The 22,889-nt window shown below is 39.6% G+C and overlaps 2 protein-coding genes and 1 long non-coding RNA gene across 5 annotated transcripts in view; 1 reads left to right on the top strand and 2 right to left on the bottom strand.

Annotated features, from left to right (window-relative positions):
* The window catches only part of Xrn1 (5'-3' exoribonuclease 1), a 103,732-nt gene extending 90,081 nt beyond the window's left edge, over window positions 1-13,651 (bottom strand). For both annotated transcript variants that reach the window (XM_048452529.3, XM_048452530.3), the window contains exons 1-5: window positions 13,522-13,651; window positions 7,727-7,959; window positions 4,882-4,979; window positions 2,316-2,425; window positions 2,103-2,213 (exon numbers count right to left, since the gene is read on the bottom strand). In XM_048452529.3, the coding sequence (XP_048308486.3) occupies window positions 2,103-2,213; window positions 2,316-2,425; window positions 4,882-4,979; window positions 7,727-7,959; window positions 13,522-13,596 (627 nt within the window). In that variant the 5' untranslated portion in view covers window positions 13,597-13,651. The remainder of the gene's footprint in view (window positions 1-2,102; window positions 2,214-2,315; window positions 2,426-4,881; window positions 4,980-7,726; window positions 7,960-13,521) is intronic.
* A 51-nt stretch (window positions 13,652-13,702) lies between these two features.
* Window positions 13,703-18,983, top strand: LOC125412007 (uncharacterized). The gene is made up of 2 exons (XR_007235445.3): window positions 13,703-13,828; window positions 13,991-18,983. It is a non-coding gene; the product is annotated as an uncharacterized LOC125412007 (long non-coding RNA).
* Window positions 18,984-19,962: 979 nt separating this feature from the next.
* Atr (ATR checkpoint kinase) overlaps window positions 19,963-22,889 on the bottom strand; it is a 107,805-nt gene continuing 104,878 nt past the window's right edge. For both annotated transcript variants that reach the window (XM_085689551.2, XM_085689552.2), the window contains exons 46-47: window positions 21,544-21,649; window positions 19,963-20,158 (exon numbers count right to left, since the gene is read on the bottom strand). In XM_085689551.2, coding sequence (XP_085545677.2) covers window positions 19,985-20,158; window positions 21,544-21,649 — 280 coding nt within the window. In that variant the 3' untranslated portion in view covers window positions 19,963-19,984. The remainder of the gene's footprint in view (window positions 20,159-21,543; window positions 21,650-22,889) is intronic.

The raw sequence follows: 22,889 nt of genomic DNA, 5'->3' as shown, positions 1-22,889 counted from the left end.
TAGAAATTAGAAGCAGCAACTTTTCCATGCTTCACAAATACAGAAGATACTTAGAGGTCAGGGTAACATTAATATGAAAATTCATTCCCAAATGGAAAAGGGCACTTTAATTTTCTCCTATGTTGTACTCCCTCGGTGACCTCAAAAGTCTAGTTAACACGTGAATCAATAGTAATACATATTGTTTCTTTAAATTCTTATTCAAACAACAAAACAAAATGAAACATTTATGAACCAATCATGAGATGCGGTTATTTACCTTAAGCAATTGTTATTATATGTGTAATAATGGCATTGTGGTTAAGTACCTTAAAAATTTATTCATAAAAACATTTCGAAAATATGTATTTATTAAGTAAAAACAGTGTATGGAATTTGCTTCAATAACTCATCCTGGTTGAAAAGAGGCAAATGACTACATTAAATTTAAATAAATTAATACTTTAAGAAATGGCGTACGTAGGCCTACTGTCTATATGTTGCTTTCATTGGTTAATAAAGAAACTGCCTTGGCTTTTTGATAGGGCAGAATTCAGATAGGTGGAGTAGACTGAACAGAATGCTGGGAGAAAGAAAGCAGAGCCATGATCCCCCTTCCCAAGACGGACGCTGGCTAGACTCATGACAGTAAGCCACAACCTCATGGTGGCATACAGATTATTAGATATGGGTTAGTCAAGATGTGAGAGTTAGCCAATAAGAGGCTAGAACTAATGGGCCAGGCAGTGTTTAAATGAATACAGTTTCCATGTAATTATTTCGGGAGTACACTAGTCAGGGAGCCGGAATCCCAGCGGGAATGCAGCCCATTGCTCCTTTTGCAACACAGAAACTTGCCTGGTGTGATAACACATGCCTTATTCCCAGGACTTGGGAGGCAGTGACAGGCAGACCTCTGAGTTCGAGGCCAGCCTTGTATACAGATTGAGTTCCAGGACAGTCAGGGTTGCACACAAAAAACCCTGTCTTAAAAAACCAAACCAAACCAAACCTACCCAACCAACCAAACAAAAAACTTAAGGTAATTTAAGCATACAAAGGAGCTCATTATAGTAGCTTGCTTGTCTAGTTTTGGTTAATGAAGATTTCTCTGGTAGATATGGCTCTGCAGCTATTGTCTAGTTTTGGTTAATGAAGATTTCTCTGATAGATATGGCTCCGCAGCTAAAGAGAGTTTACCGCTCTTTTTTTTTTTTTGCTCTTTTTTTTTAAACAATCTTTTTTTTAAAAATTTTATTTTATATACCAATCCCAGTTCCCTCTCCCTCCCTTCCCCCCACTTTTCCCAACCTTTCCCTTTCTCCCACCCCACCCCACCCCACCCCCATTCACTCCTCAGAGAGAGTGAGGTCTCCCATGGGGAGTCAACAAAGTCTGTCACATCACTTGAGGCAGGACCAAGGCCCTCCTCCCTGTATCTAGGCTGAGCAAGGTAGCCCTCCATAAGGGATGGGTTCCAAAAAGCCAGTTTATGTACTAGGGATAAATACTGTTTGAGATGGCTCAGCTATTTGAGGTTAAGAGCACTGGTCCTGAGTTCAATTCCCAGCAACTGCAAGGTGGTTCACAATCACCTGTAATGGGATCTGGAGCTTACTGTTCTTGCAGAGGACCCAAGTTTAGTTCCAGGTACCTAGAGGGCAGCTCATGACTATCCTTAACTCCAGTTCCAGGAGATCCAATGCACTCCTCAGGCACCAGATGATACAAATACATACACATACATGATACACATACATACATGCAGGCAAAATACTCATAAAAGGTGTTTGAAGCATGGAGCTGTGAATTAGGAGGCTTTCATGGCCCTAGGTAAAACAGTCATCTTTCCTTGGCTTCTGCATTTTCTTTTCAGCACCATACTCATAGAACTAGGGTTGCTCAGATTTGTAGACTATACCGACATTCAGTTGTTTATAGTCCATGACAAACAAACAAAGCTTATCTCCCCAATTCTATAGAACTTAGATAATGGCAAATGTAGCTATCATTGCCTTCTGTATTCGATGTACAGCCAGTAAACTTCCTGCATTAAAAACTCCATCTCTTATAATTTAGTTCTACGACACAAACTTGTAACAACAGGTAACTGTTATACCTACCAAGTCAGCATCTAAGCCATAAAGACAATGTCTGGTGTTTGGATCATGATCTGGCTTTGCTTTCTCGGATCTGATAAATTCCATGATTTTATGCTCTCCTTCTCCAGGAGTCTAAAAACAATGTTTAAAAAAGAAGGTGGTAATATACTATGCTTCAAACTTTTTTAAAAAATTAAACTTTAAAACATTTTTTAGATGAAAAAAGATGCTAACCTCATGGCCTGAGAAGTAGATGGTAACACCTTGCCATGATTTGTCAGTGGAAATTTTCATATTTACAAAATACTTCAGATGCTCATGCAACCTGGCCATGAATTCAGTCCCTATAAACAAAAAATTTTAAAAAGGTTAATCTGAGAAAGATGAAAATAGCAAAAACAGTTAAGTTCCCAGTAACAACATATACTCAGCATCTTCAAAACAAGCCCAAAGCTCTCTTGTTTATCCTACAAGCAAGCAACTAAACGTGTTCCCAGCAAGTTTCTCCAATGCTTCAAAAGTCACCAGCAATCTCAAATGGAGTCAGTGTCACAAAAGCAGTCATGAGTTTTACATCATCTACAGACTGTGCTTTAAGTATTTTACCTAAGATCAGTATGAACTCTAACTCCAACTTTCTACATTTTTGCTGGATTCCTAAGCATATTATTAATTTTATTTATTATATTATGTCTGTGTATGGTGTGTAATGTGCGAGGGTAAGCATATGCATGCCATGGCACACATGTGGAGGACTGAGGGCAGTACTTTGTAGTTCCCTCCACCCTTCGTCCATGGGCTCTGGGCTTTGAGCACAGGTCAGCTTGTGTGGAAAGTGCTTTGCTTTTGCCCACTGAATCGTCTTTCTAGATCCTCAAGTATCTTTATAAGGCATGTAATTTTAATTAGATTGCCAACAATAACTATTATTGTTCATTTATATTATTAATAACTTGTTTTCTTTTTTTAAAATGGTGTCTATAGTCCAGGTTAGTCTTAAACTCACTATAAGCTATGGATAACCCCAAACTTCTGATCTTTTGCCTTTATTTCACAAGTCCTGGGATTACAGGAACGCACAACCACACCTGATTCATGTTATGCTGGGGAATGAACTCAGGATCATGTGAGCAAAGGGTGGACTCTACCAAGTAAACTATATCCCACTCCAACAACTACTAGTATGTGTATAATATGAGTCACGCAGAAGCAAGGGTTTAGATGAAGTGCAAAGGACAACCTGTGATTGGCTGGTTCTTCCTTATATACCATCCACCCTGACTTTTTATTTTTTGGTCAGGGTCTCTATGTATCCCTGGCTGCCTTAGAACCTGATATGTAGATCAGGATGGCCTCAAATTCACAGAGATTCTACTACCTCTGCCTCCCAAGTATTGGAATTAAAGCTGTGTGCCACTGTGCGCAGTCACCTTGTCTCTTGAGACACAGATTCTCAATGAAACCTGGTACTCAATAATTAAGCAAAACAGGTTGACCAGTGAGCCCCATGAATCTCTCCAACTCACCTCCCCAGCAAGATTACAAATCTGCACCACCATACCCAGCTTCTTATGTGGGTGCTGGGGAGTGAATTCAGGGCCTTATATTTGTGTGATTAAATACTCTACTGACTGACTTATCTCTCAGTTATCTCACACTCACACACACACACACACACACACACACACACACAAACATATGTGCAGACAGAGCACTATATATATATATATATATATATATATATATATATATATATATATATGCGTGCAGTACCTTGGAAGCCAAAAGAGGGTATCTGATCCTCTAGAACTGGAGTTATAGATAGCTCTAAGTTACCATGTGGATGCTGGGAATTGAACCCAAGTCCTCTGCAAGAACTATCAGTACTTTTAACCACTGAGCCACCTCTGTAGCCCCAATACCTACCTACTATTCTTAACATGAAAAATTATTTTAATATGGAAAGTGTGAATATACATGATTATGCCATAAAAAATCTCAAGATGATCAACAGTCAAAGGCAATACTATCTTAAACTATATCCAGGAGAAACTGCTTATTAAATTGAGCAATGTGTATGTAAAACAACAACAACAACAAATCACTAGTTTATATGGAATTTAAAAACTTCCATTTAAGATTTCTGTTCAAAATAAATGACTATAAAGATGCTAGTCAACTCCCTCAAGCGTATCAAGTAAGGTGATGTATATAAACAAATTACTAATAAATTACTAATAATTTTTATATTTATGCATTTATTTTATTTGTGTGTGTCTAGGTCAGAAGATAATTTGAGGAGTTGGTTCTTTCTTTCAGCATGCAGGTCCTGGGACTTAAGGATGGAGAGCAACTGCCTGTATCTGCTGAGCCACTTCACTGGCCCTATTTTCTTAAAGTCATAAAAATCCTAGATTCCTTTGGGAGATAGAGGAATAAACTCTCTGGATTAAAAGAATGGGTTTCTTATCCTGAAACCAATAGGTAGATATAGATACTTATCTATTTGATACCAGTAACTGACCAGAATAAACTGAAAGCCCCTGTAAGTTCCTTCTAGGTCAGGTCAGGAACTCTACGTAGCTGGCAATGTCCTGTCTGTATCTGCTTATCAGCACCTGAAAACACTACAGTGGATCTTTATAGGAACCTTCACAACCAACATGAGATCATCTCCTGAGTAGACAAAAATGCAAAAATATGGCTAACGAAAGCCTAAGGACAAAGAGTCTAAAAACAAAAACACATTAGAAAAATGTTCAATTTCTATATTATGTCTTTAGAATATCTTTCAGTTTACCTGGCGTGATACAGTTAGAATCAAATCTGGCTTCTGTAGGAAGCGTTTCTCCCTTTTCAATTGCTTTTTTAATTTTGTCTTCTGCCTCCTTGGCTGACCTTAAAAGTCAAAGAGAAAAAATATCTTACATTTTGTAAAAAAAAAAAAAATGTATCACACAACTATTGCTTAGAAGATTTTTACATAAAACACTAATTTGTCAGTCTTAAGGTTCAAAACTATATAATTTTAAAGAGTAATTATAATAGAAATGAATAAGCCTAGGAATTCTTTCTTTTAGTTACAAAATTGAGGCTTTTTTAAATATGAAGACTACAGAAGTTGGACATTAAAATAGTAAAAAGCACACAAAACGCTACAACACTTAAGAAATTCTAACATAAATATATAGCAAATTTATTCCAGAAACAAGGTCAAAGGCTTTAAGTGTCAATTGTGTCTGCTATATCTAATTAAACCATTTAATGATTTTAATAATTTTCCTAATCATCAATGATATGAGTAGATAAAATATAACAAAAATGATGCCAGGGTTTAAAGATTATATTCTACAGGGGAGGGAATATTGAATAGCCATGTTTAATCTAGTTGCAATACAGAAACAACTATTAAAATAATCTAAGTAAAGATAATGACACTCTAAGCTGAGATACTAGAGTCTAAAAAGATGACAAAAAAAAGTATAACTCAATCATAGACATCAGGAATAAAGACACAGAAGGAGTTCAAACGACTCTTGGGCTTTGGGTGGGGCAGTTAATCACACAGTATGGAAGAAGGAAAAAGAAAAAAAAGAGTTGCTTTGTGGAGGATGAATTCAGTTCTGAAAATGGGAAGTCTTCTGGTATCTAGGTACCTAAAAGGAGACATGTGTTTCAATAGAAAAGGAACTTGGGAGTGAGAAAAATATCATGAAGATAAAATTGGGAGTCATTAGTAGAAACATAGTAACCCAAGTCATTAGATGTGATCACTCTGGCTGAGAGTCAAGGTAATTAAAATGGTAATTTAAGAAAAAAAGAAGCAGAGAAAGGGAAGATGACAAAGGTCCAACAGGACACAAACAGAGCAAAGCTACATGAAGGTCAAGGAAAGAAATTACGGAAAGAAAGAAGGATCAGTGTGGGTGGAAGAAGCAATGCAGACTCAGGCATGGATTAGGACATAAGCCTGTGATCTTGTAAGGAAACTTTAGTGGCACAGTATGGATAAAAACCAGACTCAGAGAGAAGACATCAAGCATTAAGGTATGAAGCAGATGGGGCACTTTCTAGGAAATATGGGTGACTTTTGGTGACAGCCTAGCATTTAATATACGGTTGTGGTAGTTCCAATGGCTTGATTGGTCCTCAATCCCCAGCCAGAAGTCTGTACTTCTGATACTAAAAAGGTTATGAAGTTAAAAATAAAGCCGGAAGGCCTCTCTGAAGTTAAGTTTCTAGAAATGAGTTGATTTTTGTTAGTTAGAAGGTGGGAGGAAGTCTGATGATACCAGCATGTCAGCTGAGTCACTAGGGCTGTTGGGGGTAAGGGCTCAGCAATGATGGAAGAGTGACAAGAGCTGATACCAACACTCAGTAACATTTTAGGTACCGAGAAGCAAAGAGTAGGGTATCCATTTTGTCTAATGTAGATCTAGAAGACAGAGCTAAGATACACTGACACCTTCTGGTGGCTGAACTCTAAGGAGTGGCTTTGCACTCATGGAAATATCCCTGTCTGTGCTCACAAATATTGGGATAAAGGCCTGAACCATCAGCATCATAATCTGAGTTTTTAGGTTAGTGGTTCCCTAAAACTAGTTAATAAATACCATGTATTGATACCTAGTATAATTTTCCAATGACTAGAGATTCTGATTAAGTCTTTAGGTAGTCCTTAGAAATTTAAATTTTGGTTTAAAAAAGTCATTGCATTTAAAGATCCTCGTATTTTCAATATTTTTTAGACTTTTTTTGGTTTGTTTGTTTTAGTAGTTAAATCAATGCTCTGCCATCCTGTCCTTAGTCTCACTGGAAGATTTCTTCAAGACTGTGTCAACTTTCTTGACAACATCCACATTTGATGCATGAATATTTCTATCACTCTTTGTTGTTTTTGTTGTTTTGTTTTTTGATTTTTCGAGACAGGGCTTCTCTGGAACTCACAGAAATTCGCCTGCCTCCCAAGTGCTGGGATTAAAGACGTGCATCACTATATCATTTTTTAATCCTGTCATTATGATTAAGCCTTTCATTATGCTAACAACTCATCACACTCTGAACTTAGAAATCCTCCAAACAGGAATAGAGCCTGACTTCCCTGTCACTCAGATATACTCGACACATCCAGGAGTTTGATTTTAAGACTCTTTATCTCTGACCCTTTTATTTCTACAAATGGTGCTGATAATGCCAAGTCCCTAACTGAACTCTCTTCCCTATCCCAACAATCACCTTCTAATCATTTGCCTTACTGCTCAATTAGGGCTCATATTTATGCAGAATCGGCATCTAGACTAGGTCTGGTCATTCAATAGTTTGTTGACTCACTGTCATTAGAAGGGCCTCCCGCACACTCCGTGGTGACTAAACTGAGGTGGGTCACCACAGGTGTTCTGCTCCCCTTCTACTACCTTGGAACTATCAAAGCAAAGTTTGAAAACCTGTACCTGAGAACAGAATGAACTTTCCATGAAGCCCAACAGAAGCTTTGAGATATAATTCATGAGAATTACTAGTTTATGACTTGACTAGCCAAATATGCTAATAAGTATAGAGTACACCGATTACTTTGAAGATTTAAATAGAAAACAAATATGAATGGAAGATGCACTGTATTATGTCACTTGTTTTAAATGATTTACCTAAAACGTCTTCCACGTTGCTGGTTCATTTTTGCTCGAGGAGCCACACCATCAACAGCCATAAAGAACACTTTCCTAGGTTTAATAATTCGAAATAACACCTCCAAGTAGTGAAAAATGTCAGTAAAGATTTTGTCATCTGAAATTCTGAAGTGAACATCATCATCATTAGGATGGGAACACTGATGAATAATTCCATTCATATCCAGATACAAGTTATCAAATTCTGGAATCTAAAAAGCAAACAAACAAAGAAAACAAAACTCCAGGTTATTATTAATTATTATAACTATTTTAAAGCCTGGCAAAAGTGATTCTTCAATGGTTCAAAGCGAAAACAAAACAAAACAAAAAACCAAACAGGATGATGTAATGTCTCCTGATTAGAAAAACTTGAGGGGCCTCTCCCAGGGGACCCAAGTTTGGATCCTGGCACTGTCAATCAGTCTGTGACAACCAACTGTGTCTCCAGTCCTAGGGTATCCAATGCCTTCTTCTGGTCTCCTCAGGTACTACATGTATGTGCACAAACATGCAGATACACATAACATAAATATACATACAAAATAAAAAATAAATCTTAAAAAAGTGAGTAAACAATCATTGTTGAATAAAGTAAGCAAAGGAAAGTAAACAGGAGCAACTAGTAATGCAAAAAGAAATTGTGTAGTTATATAATGTGTGGCTTGACCTAACTTACTCTGAGGAAATAATCATTTATTCAAAGTAAGAGTCCCAGGAAAACAACAGAGAAAGCACTTAGTTAATATGGCACTCAAAATATTAGTTTCCTCCCTGTTTGCTACTTGGCATCTTAAAGTCTCAATTTTGTCTATAAATGGGAAAATAATGCCCATTTATATCAAAAGGTTTTATAAAAGAGTATTAAAGGTTTTACAAGTGATTTAATGGCTTTTGTATTTGGTTCACTCAAACAAAGCCATTTACTAGTTACATTAGTTTAAGAGAGCATTCAAGACTTATTATTTGTTTCAAGAATCTGAAAACACCAACTGACCTCATTGTAAGCTCTTGAGAGGGAAATAATTTATACAGAATGACTTCACTTCTTTAGGATACTAAATGTGTTACAATGCTTAGGAGCAGTTTTAAAGGCAGAGTAAGGAAGGGAAATCAGTCCTCAAGGACTTCAGCTAACAGATGGAAACGAGCAGCTGAGACAGTGTAAGTGCACGTGACATTTGCATACAGAAGAAACATTTCTAACACTGAAAGGAGGGGACAGGGTACTTGCCCATCCGTCAGAAAACAAAACAAGACTAAGAGAATCTCCAAAGGCAGTGGTACATGTCTCTTGTTTCCTTAACTACTCAGAACATGGAAGCAGGAGGATTGCTTGGGCCCAATAATTCAAGATCAACCTGAGCTGCTCAAAGGTGGAAAAGTGTGGTGTGTGTTGATCTAGGGCAAGGAAACCCCCAATCATAATCAAACAAATACTAAAATGGTTATGTAAAAATGCATTCTTTCAAATCTATAGGAGTAAAATATGAATCCTAACATGAAATCCTAAAATATGAATCCTGGCAATCCTAACATCTGGGAGACACAGGCAGAAGGTCTGCAGTTCCAGTAGGGAAAATGCCTAAAAAGTTTCCCACAGAGGACCAACTTGCAAAGCTGTTCCAGATATAGCTCTAGTACTTACCGCATTGGTTCTGCAACAAATCTGGCTGACAATGTCTTTCACACATATGTATTGTTGGTCATAACACACACTAATAAAATGGGTTTTTCTCTCCTGCAGTTTTGGGACATTAAACCCTGGACCTTCATTCTAAGCAAGTGCTGTACCACTGAGCTGCAATCCCAGTCTCTGCCCCCTTCTCCCTTTTCTGTGGTACTGGGTGATTAAACCGTAGAGCTTCAGGTAGGCTAGCAGGTGTTCTAACACGGGGCTAGCTATACCCCCAATATTGTTTTCAGAAGTTTTTACTTTGAGACAGACTCACCAAGTTACCGAAACTGTTCCTGAACTCATTTTGTAACCTAGTCTCTCCGAGTAGTGGGGATTTCAGATCTAAGTCTGGGGGTGACGGTAACACACGACATCCAGTCTTTGCCTTTCTTTCTTTTCTTTTTTGAGATAGGGTCTTAATATGTAGTTCATGCTAGTTTTGAAATGGCCATCTTCTTGCCTCAGCTGCCCCAGTGGGATTACACATGTGTATCACCACTGCTGGGCAGGGAAGTAAATGAAAGCTTTGATTTCATAGCTGGAAAGATGGCTCAACGGCTAAGAGCACTTATCACACTTGCAGTATATCCAGATTCGGTTCCCAGAAGCTTTATGGAGGTTCACAATCATCTGTACCTCCAGTTCCAAGGATCCACAGCTCTTTTCTGCCCTCTAAAGGCACCAGGCGTGCATGTGGTACCTAGATTCGCATGCAGAAAACACACTCATTCTCTCTCTCTCTCTCTCTCTCTCTTCCTCTCTCTCTCTCTCTCTCTCTCTCTCTCTCTCTCTCTCTCTCTCACACACACACACACACACACACACACACACACACACCTAAATATATAAATAAGTAAAAATGTATGCCATTTGGTCTCAATCCTTTTCTGCTGTTTTTATATGAACTGAATTTCCTTAAGCTTTAGAATGACTAGAGGTTCAGATTAATTTAGCTTTCTTTTGCAGTTTTTATTAAGTTTTAAAACATGGTAGCTTGACCAAAACAAACAAACAAACAAAAGCAACAACAACAACAACAAAAAACAACCAAAGAGCCAGGCGGTGGTGACGCACGCCTTTAATCCCAGCACTAGGGAGGCAGAGGCAGGCAGATCTCTGCCTGACAGGGTTTCTCTGTGAAACAGCCCCGGCTCCCTGGAATTTGCTCCATAGACCAGGTTGGCCAGGCATAGGTCAGAGTTCTGCCTGCCTGTCTTCCAAGTGCTGGGATTAAAGGCATGAGCCACTATGGCCTTCCAGCTAGTCAGTCTTAAGAAAAACACCCCCCACTGGGAGGTGGTGGCGCACACCTTTAATCCCAGTACTCGGGAGATAGGGAGATAGAGGCAGGCAAATCTCTGTGAGTTCGAGACCAGTCTGGTCTATAAGAGCTAGTTCCAGAACAGGCTCCAAAGCTACAGAGAAACCCTGTCTTGAAAAACCAAAACCAAAACAAACAAACAAAAAAACCAACCAAACAAACAAACAAACAAAAAACCACCCCTCCACCCGCTTTACATACTGTTATCTAATTGGCTAGCATAGTCTTTTTTGAAACTAACAGGGTAAGTTTCTGGAGTTCTGCTCACAAATTCATCAGCTATTTCTTCCTTTTTCCTCTTATAACCCTGTCTGTCTAGAGTCTATTGACCATTTGTCATCATCTAGCAATATTTTGAACCAGTAACATGTGGATACTGTATCACATGACTTGTTATAATTGTTTTATAGACTTTAAACTTTGTAATCTAGTTTCTCTTTGTATTTTCATGTGAGGATTAAAAGACTGTGCTGATACCAATCCTCTCCCCGCTTCCCAAACCTATTCCTTCCATCCTGTCCCTCAGGTCTGCTCCTGCTCACCCTGCCACCCACACAGCAGGCCAGAGGTCAACTCTGGGGTTTTCCTTAACTGCTTCTTCACTTTATTTTTTCAGACAGATCTCTCAGTGACTGTGAAGCCCACTAATTCAGTTGGACTAGCTGGCTAGAGAGCCCTTGGGATCCATCTGTCCCTCCTCTCCATTACCTAGCAATATTTTGAACCAGGAACATGGGGATACTGTATCACATGACTTGTTATAATTGTTTAATGGAGTCTCCAGAGCCGGTGTTACAGGTACCCTATGCCACTCCCAGTTTTTATGTGGGTGCTGGGGATCAGAACTTCGGTCCTTCTTCTTCAATCCCCCCTTTTAGGTGTCCTTTTAATAATAAAGTATTTGTGGAAGGCATTACTTTGATACACCAAGTCTCTATTTTATGTGTAAGGGTGCTTTGCCTGCATACATATCTGTGTTCCATGCTCTGGAAGTGCAGTTACAAACAGTTGTGGATGCTAGAATCAAATCCAAGTCCTCTTAACCAGAGCTCTCAGCGCTCTCTCTCTCTCTCTCTCTATTGGTTTTGAGTTAGGATCTCACTGTGTGCCTCTGGCTGGCCTTAAACTCAGAGATCTGCATTCTCTGCCTCCTGAGCACTTGGATTACAGATGTAGGACACCAGGCCCTGCTGATATACCAGGTCTTACTGCTCACTTATGCTGTAATTTTAAAGCAATCCTTACTTTTAATTTCAACCAAATATGAAACTTTCAGGAAATCCATCTGGCTGTCATAGTGCTGCTTTTAGTGACCGTATGGTTTTTGCAACGAAATTCCCCAGGATAGAGACTGCATGATTTTTTTGTTTTGTTTTTCGAGATAGGGTTTCTCTGTAGCTTTGGAGCCTGTCCTGGAACTAGCTCTTGTAGACCAGGCTGGCCTCGAACTCACAGAGATCCGCCTGCCTCTGCCTCCTGAGTGCTGGGATTAAAGGCGTGCGCCACCACTGCCTGACTGCATGATACTTTAACCAAATAAATGACTGTGGCCAAAGAGTACAGAATAAAAACATATTCAACATTTTAGATACTATCATATATTTATTGATCAAAGTTCCAGAAAAAGAAAAACAATTTAATTGTGTCATTTTTCACTCTTCTCCCAGGCAATAAATATCCTCTAAATCTAACTTAATCTATGTCTCAAATAAATGAAAGACAAGTTAGCACTTTGGAAATTTTTATAAGCTTTTTTTCATATGCCAAGTTTTATTAAAGCTTAACATCAAAAGAATTCTTTCCAGAGACTGGACTCTATCGTTATCCTTACAAGTACCTTAAACAAAACAAAAATCCCATATAATTGACAACTCTCAGTACTAATACAGTTATACTTATCACAAGTAATTCAATTAGCTATGCAAATTTCAAAAATGAGTTTTTATTTTGTAAACCAAAGTCATTATCAAAGTAATTAAGTGTGACATACTAAAGTATCATTCAAAGTCTAGTTTACCTATTAGAACATTTGGTTTCTCTCCTCTGTTATTTAAATATGTGAACATATTCCAATATATAGATATACAAATACACACTTTTAGAGCTCGCATAAATGCTGCTGTTGGGTCATTATACACTAACTATTGGTAATAATGTTTCGGGCTTTTTCTGCCATATCAAAGCTGCTAAGTACCAACCCCCGCGCCCCCCCCCCTTTATCCCTGCGCTCCATCTAAACGTTTTGTTCCTCTAGACAAAAGGGGTCGGGGTGTGTACTATTTGAGAGCTAACAGGAGTATCAAAGATATCACATCAATCGGTCCAGGCTTTGGGGTTAAATGCAGCTCTTCACAGCTGGAGTACGAGGCAATTTCACCGCAGGGACGTTTGTTATTGTTTGCACACAGGTCTGTTGCTTTGCGTGGGAGAGACCCGGGAAAGCATCCCACTCAGCCTCGCAGCCTGTGGTGAAGCCAGTTGCGACTCCCAGGAGGACAGGGGGCTCCTAAAAGTCTCCTCACTAAGGGCTCCTTCGGAAGTCGCGGAAGGCTCTCCCGGGGGAGTTCAGACCTGCCGCAAGCATCCAGCGCTGCCCCACGGATCGTACCTGCCTCTACCCGACGCGGCTCACTAGGAGGCCGCCAACCCTCGGCCCTTCCTCTCCTCCCCCTGTCCGGCTGCTGACCAGCACCGGAGGTAGCTGGTTGGCCCGGGTCCCACACAGCGCAGAGGCCCGCGGTCCCGCCTCTTGCACCGCGGCCTGTGCTCACCCACCTGATGCTCCTTCACCACTTCGCTGAGGCAGGGATACCGCTCCGAGATCCATCGGTAAAACTTGGGGACTCCCATTTTGACCGTCGACACTAATTCCAGTAGGTGCAGAAACGAAACCAAACGCCCCGCCCGGGCCTACGCCGCCGCCTCCGGCCGTCGCTCGGAGTATGACAACACAAGGTCCGCCAGACCATAGAGCAAGCCGCGGGCCTAGAGGGGCAGGACGGTGTCTGTGGGCGGGGCGTCCTGTCTACCTCGCTGCTGTTCCGTACTCGTTGGTGGCGGTACAAGAGGTGTGACTGCTGTGGTAAGCTCAATTTGAAAATACTGTTTGGTAGACGTGTGGACTTGCAGGTGGCATGAAAACAATTAAGGGACAGTTGGGAGTACTGGTTAGTTTTATGTCAACTTGACACATGGGAGAGTCATTGGGAAGAGGAACCTCAACTGAGAAAAATGCTGTCTCCAGATTGGCCTTTGGGAATATTTTGATTACTGATCGATGGAGGACCCAGCTCATTGTGGACTGGTGCCACCCTTGGTCCTGGGGTATATGAGAAAGCTGAGTGAGTGAACAAGCCAGAAAGCAGCGTTCCTTCGTGGTTTCGAGTCCTGCCGCACGGAATCGATATTAGACTGTGATGTGGAAGTGTAAGCAAAATAAACCCTTTCCTTCCCAAGTTGCTTTTGGCCATGTTTATTACAGCAATAGAAACCCTGAGTAAGAGAGGGTATTGGACATTGGATTTTGTATTGTGGCTTGCCCTTCTGGGATGGCTAAACTATTTTTCAACACGGACTGGAAAAGTTTCAGTTAGTTTGTGAGGGGAATTATTTTCTGAGTAATGTAAATCTGCACTAGAGCTTCTTTTAAGAGCAGTTTCCCAGCGTTTCAAGACTGGGTTACTCTGCTTATCCTCAATTGTTGATAACCTGTTTCAAAAAACAGAGAAACCACCACCAACAAAACAAAAACAAAGAGGCTGCTGTGACTCAGCACACCTATAAATCCCGGCACTTAGAAGGCATACGAGGATCAGAGGTTAAAGGCCATCCTTAGGTACATAGCAAGTTCAAGGCGATCTTAGACAACGTGAAAGCCTATCTCAACCAAAAACTCAAAAAGCATGGTGTAGCTTGTAAGTCTTTATCTCAGCACTTGAAGGATGGAGGCAGATCAGGAGTTCAAGGTCTTCTTCACCTACACAAGTTCCAGACTTTTTCCTACATGACAATCTGTCGCAATCAAACAAACAAGATGAAACATCTCTGTATCTGTCTCTATCATTATGTGACTTTCATTACGGTAAGTACTTTGTAAAATTACTGAAGTCTTTCCTTTGGTTCTGCCTATCTTCCATGATTAGGATTTGGACAGCATCCATCTTTAGTCAAGAGAACCTTCTATATATGTGACTTCACTCTTCATGCAAGGACTGTTTAGAGAATATAGAAAAGACTCACTCTCGTGCACTTTCTCTTTTTTTTCTTTTCTTTCTTTTTTTTTTTTTTTTTTTTTTTTTTTTTTTTTTTTTTTTTTTTTTTGGTTTTTTGAGACAGAGTTTCTCTGTGGCTTTGGAGCCTGTCCTGGAACTTGTTCTGTAGACAGGCTGGCCTTGAACTCACAGAGATCCGCCTGCCTCTGCTTCCCAAGTGCTGGGATTAAAGGCGTGTGCCACCACTGCCCTCTTTTTTTCTTTTTGATTTTTTGAGACAGGGTTTCTCTGTGTAACCATCATGGCTGTCCTCAAACACACTGAGATCCGCCTGCCTCCACCTCCTGAGTGCTGGGATTAAAGACTTGTGCCACCATGGCCTGCCCACTTTCTCTCACACAATAAAATTGTTTTATTCTTTATTGATCCTTTGTAGCCCTGGCTGTCCTGGTACTCACTATGTAGATCAGGTTAATCTCAAACTCATAGAGATCTATCTGCCTCTAATTCCAAAGTACTGGGATCAAAGGTGTACACCATCAAACCCAGCTTGTTTTATTCTTAGAATGTTTCCAAATCTCATGACCTTCACACAGGTTACATTTGCAAAAAAAAAATATGATTTTACTTTGGGAAATGAAAATTAGGTTGAATTATTTAGATAATAAAGCACTAAATATTGACTGACCTTCTAAGAAGTTAGATTGGCATTGTATTTAGAAACTGATCCTTAAAAAATATAGGAATGAATATAGAAAACATTTTTTCAGTAATGAAGAATGAAGTTATATATCATTTGCAAGAAAATGGATGCAAGTGTAGATCATTATATTAAGTGTATTAAGTCAGCCTGAGAAAGATTACATTTTCTTTCATTTATGGTTCCTAAATTTCATATAGCTACTTCAAATCATGTATATATATGGGACATGAAAGCAGAAACAACACTGTTGAAGGGAACAAAAGAGACTGAGGCAGGGAACAGCAGGAAGTATGGGAGAAAGTTTTCAAAGTATATTATATATTTGTATGAAATGATCCTTATATAATCCATTACTGGTGTGGGAGAATTGTCTGTATTCTGTCAATCATATTTTAATAAAACGCTGATTGGCCAGGCAGGCAGTATAGATGGAAAAACCAGACAGGAAGTAGAGGTGATGCAATGAGAACAGGAGAATTCTGGGAATCAGGAAGGTTCCTCTGCGACTCCTGCACAGACCACCGAAGAGGCAGGATGTAAACTGCCAAGCTGAGAAAGGTACTGAGCCTGAGCCGTGTGGCTAATGTAGATAAGAATAATGGGTTAAGATAAGTCATAAGAACTAATAAGTAGCCTGACCTAATGGGCCAATCAGTTTATAATCTTATGGAGATTTCTGTGTGATTAATTTTCTTTGGGACTTGCCGGTTGTGGGGTGCCAGGCGGGACAGATATCCCAACAAGCTGGCCGTCATGTTACATATGGCGCCCACGTGGATAACCGAATCCACAGAAAGCTTGGGAAAGAATAAAGTATGTTTTCTTGGTAGTAGCAATTTCTTGGGTCTGCTCTGCTTGCTAGAGGCAAGCAAGCACTCTCATCTAAGAGAGGCTTCCTGACTCAACTTTAGCTGCAAAACCTTGCAGCTCTTTTAAGAGGTCCTGCCACGAAAAACTTAAACGGTGTCAATGAAAAGCTGAACGCATGCTTTTCAGTTTTCAGCTGAAGCAGGAAAAAAAACTGCACTGTTTTAAAATGCCGGCTTTCTGGATTGTCCTGCCAGGGCAAACTCTGACTCTTTCAGGCAGGCAGTCCGACTGAATGTGGTCTGTGAGCGGAATGTTGCAGCTTGCTTGCTGGCAGGGACCTTGAAACGCCATAGAGTTGTGGCAATAAAAATGGCTGCAGTCCCTACCTCAACCATGAGACTGGAAAGCTAAGGAATGCGCTAATTCCAGCCGTAAAAGCCACAGTTTTAGTCCTCTCCTTAAAGACTCATGTGGTCAGAAAAAGGGACATATACAGTAAAGAGAGATTCAAAGACGAAGAAAACCTCTAAATGGTTTACAGTGTGTTAAAAATATATGTAGGCTAAAAGGTTAAAGTCATTAAAAATAAAAAAGGGAGATATAGGGTGTGGTGGTGCACACCTTTAATCCCAATGCCTGGGAGGCAGAGGCATATTGACCTCTGTGACTTCAAGGGACAGAGGTAGAGATTGACCTCTGTGACTTCAAGGTGTGGTAGCACACGCCTTTAATCCCAATGCCTGGGAGACAGAGACAGACAGATCTCTGTGAGTTCAAGGTGTGGTAGCATACACCTTTGAGCCCAGCACTGGGGAGGCAGAGACAGAGGAATCTCTGTGAGTTCAAGGACAGCCTGGTCTACAGAGTTATTCCAGGACAAAGATATACAGAGAACCTGTCTTGAAAAGTAAAAGTAAAAATAAAAGAAATAGATGTTGAAATAAAGCCGCATAAAGATGGAAAATACACAGAGAATCTTGATACTGTATGCTATTATGCTCTCTTTGAATTGTTTGAATGCTGAGGAAGGAGCAACAGCTGCTAAAAGACTTTTGTTTATAAATGCTGCTGAACTAACCCAAGATAGGAATTTTGAAAATACCTTGGCTTCAGAACTGAAGTCAGAAGGTATGGTACTTTGGAGAAGAGATTTTGCTTTTGTTTTCACAGAAAATAAGAGGCTGTGGATTCAATCTGAGTTAAGAAAAATCAGGTTCGAAAAAAGAAGACCACCTGAGAAATCTCCGATAGGAACAGATGGCCTGGATACAGAGTTCTACATCCAGAAAAGATTCAAGATGCTGCCTGAGATGATCAAGACTCACAGGATACTCCAGTCAGGACTTGATTACAACTCTAAATTTTCTTTAGGTCCCCATAAGATCATCAGCGCCCCCAACCAGCAGGAAGTAGCCTGAAATACTACGCCCACATTCCCAACAAATGGACTATGGGTATTTTCCTTTGTTTTTTTTTTTTTTTTTTTTTTTTTAAAAAGAGGGAAATGGTGTGGGAGAATTGTCTGTATTCTGTCAATCATGTATTTTAATAAAACGCTGATTGGCCAGGCAGGAAGTATAGGTGGGTCAACCAGACAGGAAGTATAGGCGGGGCAATGAGAACAGGAGAGGAGAAGGCTAGGAAGGAGGAAGTCCCTCTGCCACTCCTGCGCAGATCACCAAAGAGGCAACATGTAACTTGCCCATCTAAGAAAGGTACGGAGCCATGTGGCTAATGTAGATAAGGATAATGGGTTAACATAAGTTATAAAAGTTAACAAGAAGCCTGACCTAATGAGCCAATCAGTTTATAACTTATGGAGTTCTCTGTGTGGTTGATTTTCTTTGTGACTTGCCGGCTGTGGGGTACCGGGTGGGACGTAAACCCCAACAAACCGGCTCCCTCGTGTTACACATTACTGTATGTAACAAATATCTGTACATCAGTGCAAATTAACTAATTAGTTTAAACATGTCTATATGAATATGTAAAACTCTAGAATAACTCTGAAGCCATTTCTGACAACTCTGAGGCCTCTCAGCAGTAGTGCTCCCCCCTCCCCTGTGAACCAAGGACCTAACAACTTCACATGCACGTACTGGAATATTGAGGATTTTCCATCTCCCTGTGTCCTTGTGGATGTTCTCCAGAGAGAACTCAGTTATTGAAATTGGGGCAAGATAACACTTAGAGGTTAACTCAGTTTCTCAGCCTTGGTCAGGGAATATTGACTCAGTTCCTTGGATAGGTTAGGATGACTCAAGGATGTTTCCCTCTTACCTCCACCTGATCTAGAAACCATTCTTCAGCCCTGGCTCAGACCAATCATTGCTAGCCTTTTGAATCAGCCAATCCTAATAGTTGGAAAAACAACCCCCATATTTCCCCCTTGTTTCTGTAGCTTTTTGCTTTAAAAGTAGCCTGCACCAGCTATTCGGGGTCTTTCTGGCTTCTTGAATGCTGAAAGACCCTGTTGTGACAGAATTAATTAAATCCTCATGCTTTTACATTAACTGTGGTGTGAGAGTGTTTTCTTGGGGCGACTCCTCCTCAGTAATGGGACTCCAGGGTCCAACAAACAAACCACCAAAATCGAATTAAAATGGATAAAAAGCACACACACGCACCCTCAACCCACTGGGTACTGAAAACAAGATGTTAGCATCTAGGTTTGAGTAGTAAATGGTATGTTCCAGTTTTCACATTTATGCCTTCTAGCTTATTATGTTTTACCTCATTATACTTTTACTCATAGGAGAAAAAAAGGCAGAGTTCTATATAGTAGTTTTTCATTTATCTGTAATAAATGTATTATTTTATTTTGCAAGTCTTTTCATTTTAATCTATAAGAAACTGTACAGAAAACAACTAAACACATTAAAAACCTTTAGATTTTAAAATCTTAAGAGAATTTTAAGTATTGTGTTTTCCATCGCTACTGTACTATGTATTGAGCTGTGGCTCAATGGTAGAACATATACCTAGCATGGTTCAATCTTCAGTATCACCAAAATAATTCCATAGCTGATTTATTTTTCACATTCATGTTTCCTGAGTCTCTCTCTTGATTACATTTTGCTGTACACTAAAAGCTTTATGAAGTGAATTTAATGATGTGCTATCATTCCCTATAGGGCCGGTCTAGTCTAGTTCCTGCCTACAACATAAAGTCAATATAACTTGCTGCTGTTCAAATGAAACCTTATGCTAACATTTTGAAAAGGAAATTTATAAAAACTACAAAATGAAATTAGGCTGGCTGGTTCCTTCCAGTTACATTGTTTTTTGATCATGAGAATACAATGTTCTATCTCTCTAGGTGAAATACACAAGTATGTACTAACAAAGCAGTGTTTAAGAACTGAATCCATAATTGTTAATACAATCACAGAGAAATACTAGTTTCTCTAAGAATATAAGTAAATGTGTGTTGTACTGTATACTTAAAGATATACCTCTGATTAATAACACAAGAATTTTAGATTATTAATATAGTCTTTGAAATAATTTTATTTTACATATATGGGGTCCAACCAAGGTACATCTGACATAGCAAGTTTTCATCAGTAGCTTCTTGTATGAGGTAATGCACATGTCCTTCAATAGATAATGGCAACCCTGTTACTCTATTTTGGGTCTTGATTACACCTTGTAGTCGTTGTTCAATGTCAAGAACATGGGTTTTGGCCTAAAAAAATACAGAAAGTCATTAAGGCTACAGACCCAATAACAAGTACCGTTGTTAGTAATTTGGAGCTTCTACTTTTCTCACTACTTAATGTTAGCACCGTTTAACAAAACAATATCCCATTCGTAGCAATGAAACAAATCCAGTTAATTTGAAATGCTGGCTTTGATGTTTACAATGATTGACATCTGCTAATGGACATGTTTCTATACTATAAAAATTACCAGGTAAGTCTGCACATTACTTTTGGGGAATATTATTTTCATGTGTGTGACTTTATACCGCATTTGTTTAACTCTGTGAAGCTGTGTTACTGTGCCTGTCTAAAACACCCAATGGTCCTAAGGGTCAAGAGCAAGGCAGGAGCAAGGATAGGCAGGGCTAGCAGGCACAGAGTATAAATAGAAGGCAAAATCTGGAAGAAGAGAAGAATGAGGAACAAGATAAGGAGAGGAGGACGTCAGCGGCCAGCCATGGAAAAAAAAGCAAAGGTATACAGAAATAGAGAAAGATGCTGGGCAGTGGTGGCGCACTCCTTTAATCCCAGCACTTGGGAGGCAGAGGCAGGCGGATCTCTGTGATTTCAAAAACAGCTGGTCTATAAGAGCTAGTTCCAGGACAGGCACCGCACCAAAGCTTGTCTTGAAAAAACCAAAAAAAAAAAAAAAAAAAAAAAAAAAAAAAAAGCTGGCAAGAAATAGGCCAAGCTTAGACTGGGCGTTCATAACTAAGAATAAGTCTCTGTATGTGATTTATTTGGGACCTTGGTCACGAGTTCTCCAAAAAAATCAAACATTACACAATCCACCACAGTTCCAGAAAAGTATTAATAAAATATCTGTTTTGAGAACTAGGGATGTAGCTCAGTGGTGGGACCCTGGGTTCTATTCCTTTCTACTATCAGAAATAAAGTAAAGCAAACAAAAAGTAACCTGTTTTGAAATGTTAGCTCTTAACTATTTGAGTGAAGATTCTAATGATGGTAGCAATGCTCTAATGGCTAATGAATTTACATTAGTGCACGCAAATGGAATTTTAAATAAACTACTTGGAATTCTTTACAGCTTCTTAAGAAAATGCATACCAGAAGCAAAATTGAAAATGATATTATTAGAAAAGTAATTTTTAGGACAAGGATGAAGCCTGGTGGTGTTGAAATTAATTAGAGCATGTACTTAACAAACACAAGGCCTTGGGTTGAATCCAGCATCAAAATGGGGGTAGAGGAGAAAAAGACTCCTCAATATATTTCTGTCAACTCTAAGGTTGTAGCTAATTTTAGATTCCAAAGTAATTAATATTTAGGTCACCAACAGTATTTGGAATCAGATCTCATTTAAAGAGAGAGAAACTATTCACTATGCCAAGCTGAAGTTTTTACGAACCTTTTCATTGACAACCTCCCCTGTCTCGTTCAGTGGTGCTTTGGAATGTCCTTTCACTGGTTTACTCCATTCCACAAGAGGATCGTGTAGAAAAGTCTTCAAGACACTAAAATTGAGACAGATATAATATAGTAATAAATTCTTTACCTTTGCAAAAAGGAATCTTACTAAAATCAATATTTAAAAGTAGAATAATCTGGGCAGTGGTGGCACACACCTTTAATCCCAGCACTTGGGAGGCAAAGGCAGGCGGATCTCTGAGTTCAAAGCCAGCCTGGTCTATAAGAGCTAGTTCCAGGACCGGCTCCAAAGCTACAGAGAAACCCTGCTTCGGAAAAAGAAACAAAACAAAAAACGCAAAACAAACAAACAACATCAAATTGTCTTTTCCTAACTATTTTCTTCTGTATTACTAAAGCAGTAACAAATGTCACTTGCAGTCTTGCCCTGGATGAAAAATAAGCTATCATCCTTCACTCTTGTCCATCTGTCATCCAGTTTTCCCTTCTAAACCTGTATGGAATCTCCATACTTACTCCATCTAGTATCTACTACTACTGCACTACTCAGTAACAGTCTGGTACTCTGATTTTTCTGCAATGCAGAATGGATAGTTTTAGTTCCTCTTCCTCTACTTCTTTTAAAACATTTCCTTCTTGGCTGGGCGGTTGTGGTGCATACCTTTAATCCCAGTACTCAGGAGGCAGAGGCAGGCAGATCTTTGTGAGTTCGAGGCCAGCCTAGTCTACAAGAGCTAGTTCCGGGACAGGCTCCAAAGCTACAGAGAAACCCTGTCTCGAAAAACCAAAAAAACCCAAACCAAAACAAAACAAAAACTCGCTTACCTTTTACTTCTCAAAACACTTTTCTCCTGTGCTTGGTCACTTAAAAAGATTTTCCTGACTTTTCTAAAAAAAAAGTGTGTTGTGTATAGGCTCTCTTAATGATGATTTCCTCTGGGTGAAATGTCCATTTATCCGTGTTTAACAGAGTATTCTACCATAATGTCTATAATTTCTGCTTATAAAAATAAAAGATAACTTTAAAAGTCCTTTAAAAATGCTCTTCTGCCAGTTGTGGTGGTATGCCACAGCAGGAGGATCACGAGTTCAAGGCCAGCCTGGACTATACATTAAAAAAAAATCAACTTTTCTGAACAGGGGAGGTAACTCAATCAATAGGTGCTTGCTGTACAAGCCTCAAGACCTGAGTTCTGATCTCCAGCACCCATGTAAAAGGCCAGGAGCACCAGCGCTGTCTGTAATTCAGCTGTGACGAGATGGAGGTGGTGCTGACTGGAGCTCAGTGGCCAGCCAGTCTAACCAAATCATTGAATTCCATGTTCA

This window comes from Myodes glareolus, chromosome 4 (assembly GCF_982192425.1).
Source record: "Myodes glareolus chromosome 4, mMyoGla1.1, whole genome shotgun sequence".
In the NCBI taxonomy this organism is placed as follows: Eukaryota; Metazoa; Chordata; class Mammalia; order Rodentia; family Cricetidae; genus Myodes; species Myodes glareolus.
This window is presented reverse-complemented; position numbering and strand designations above follow the sequence as displayed.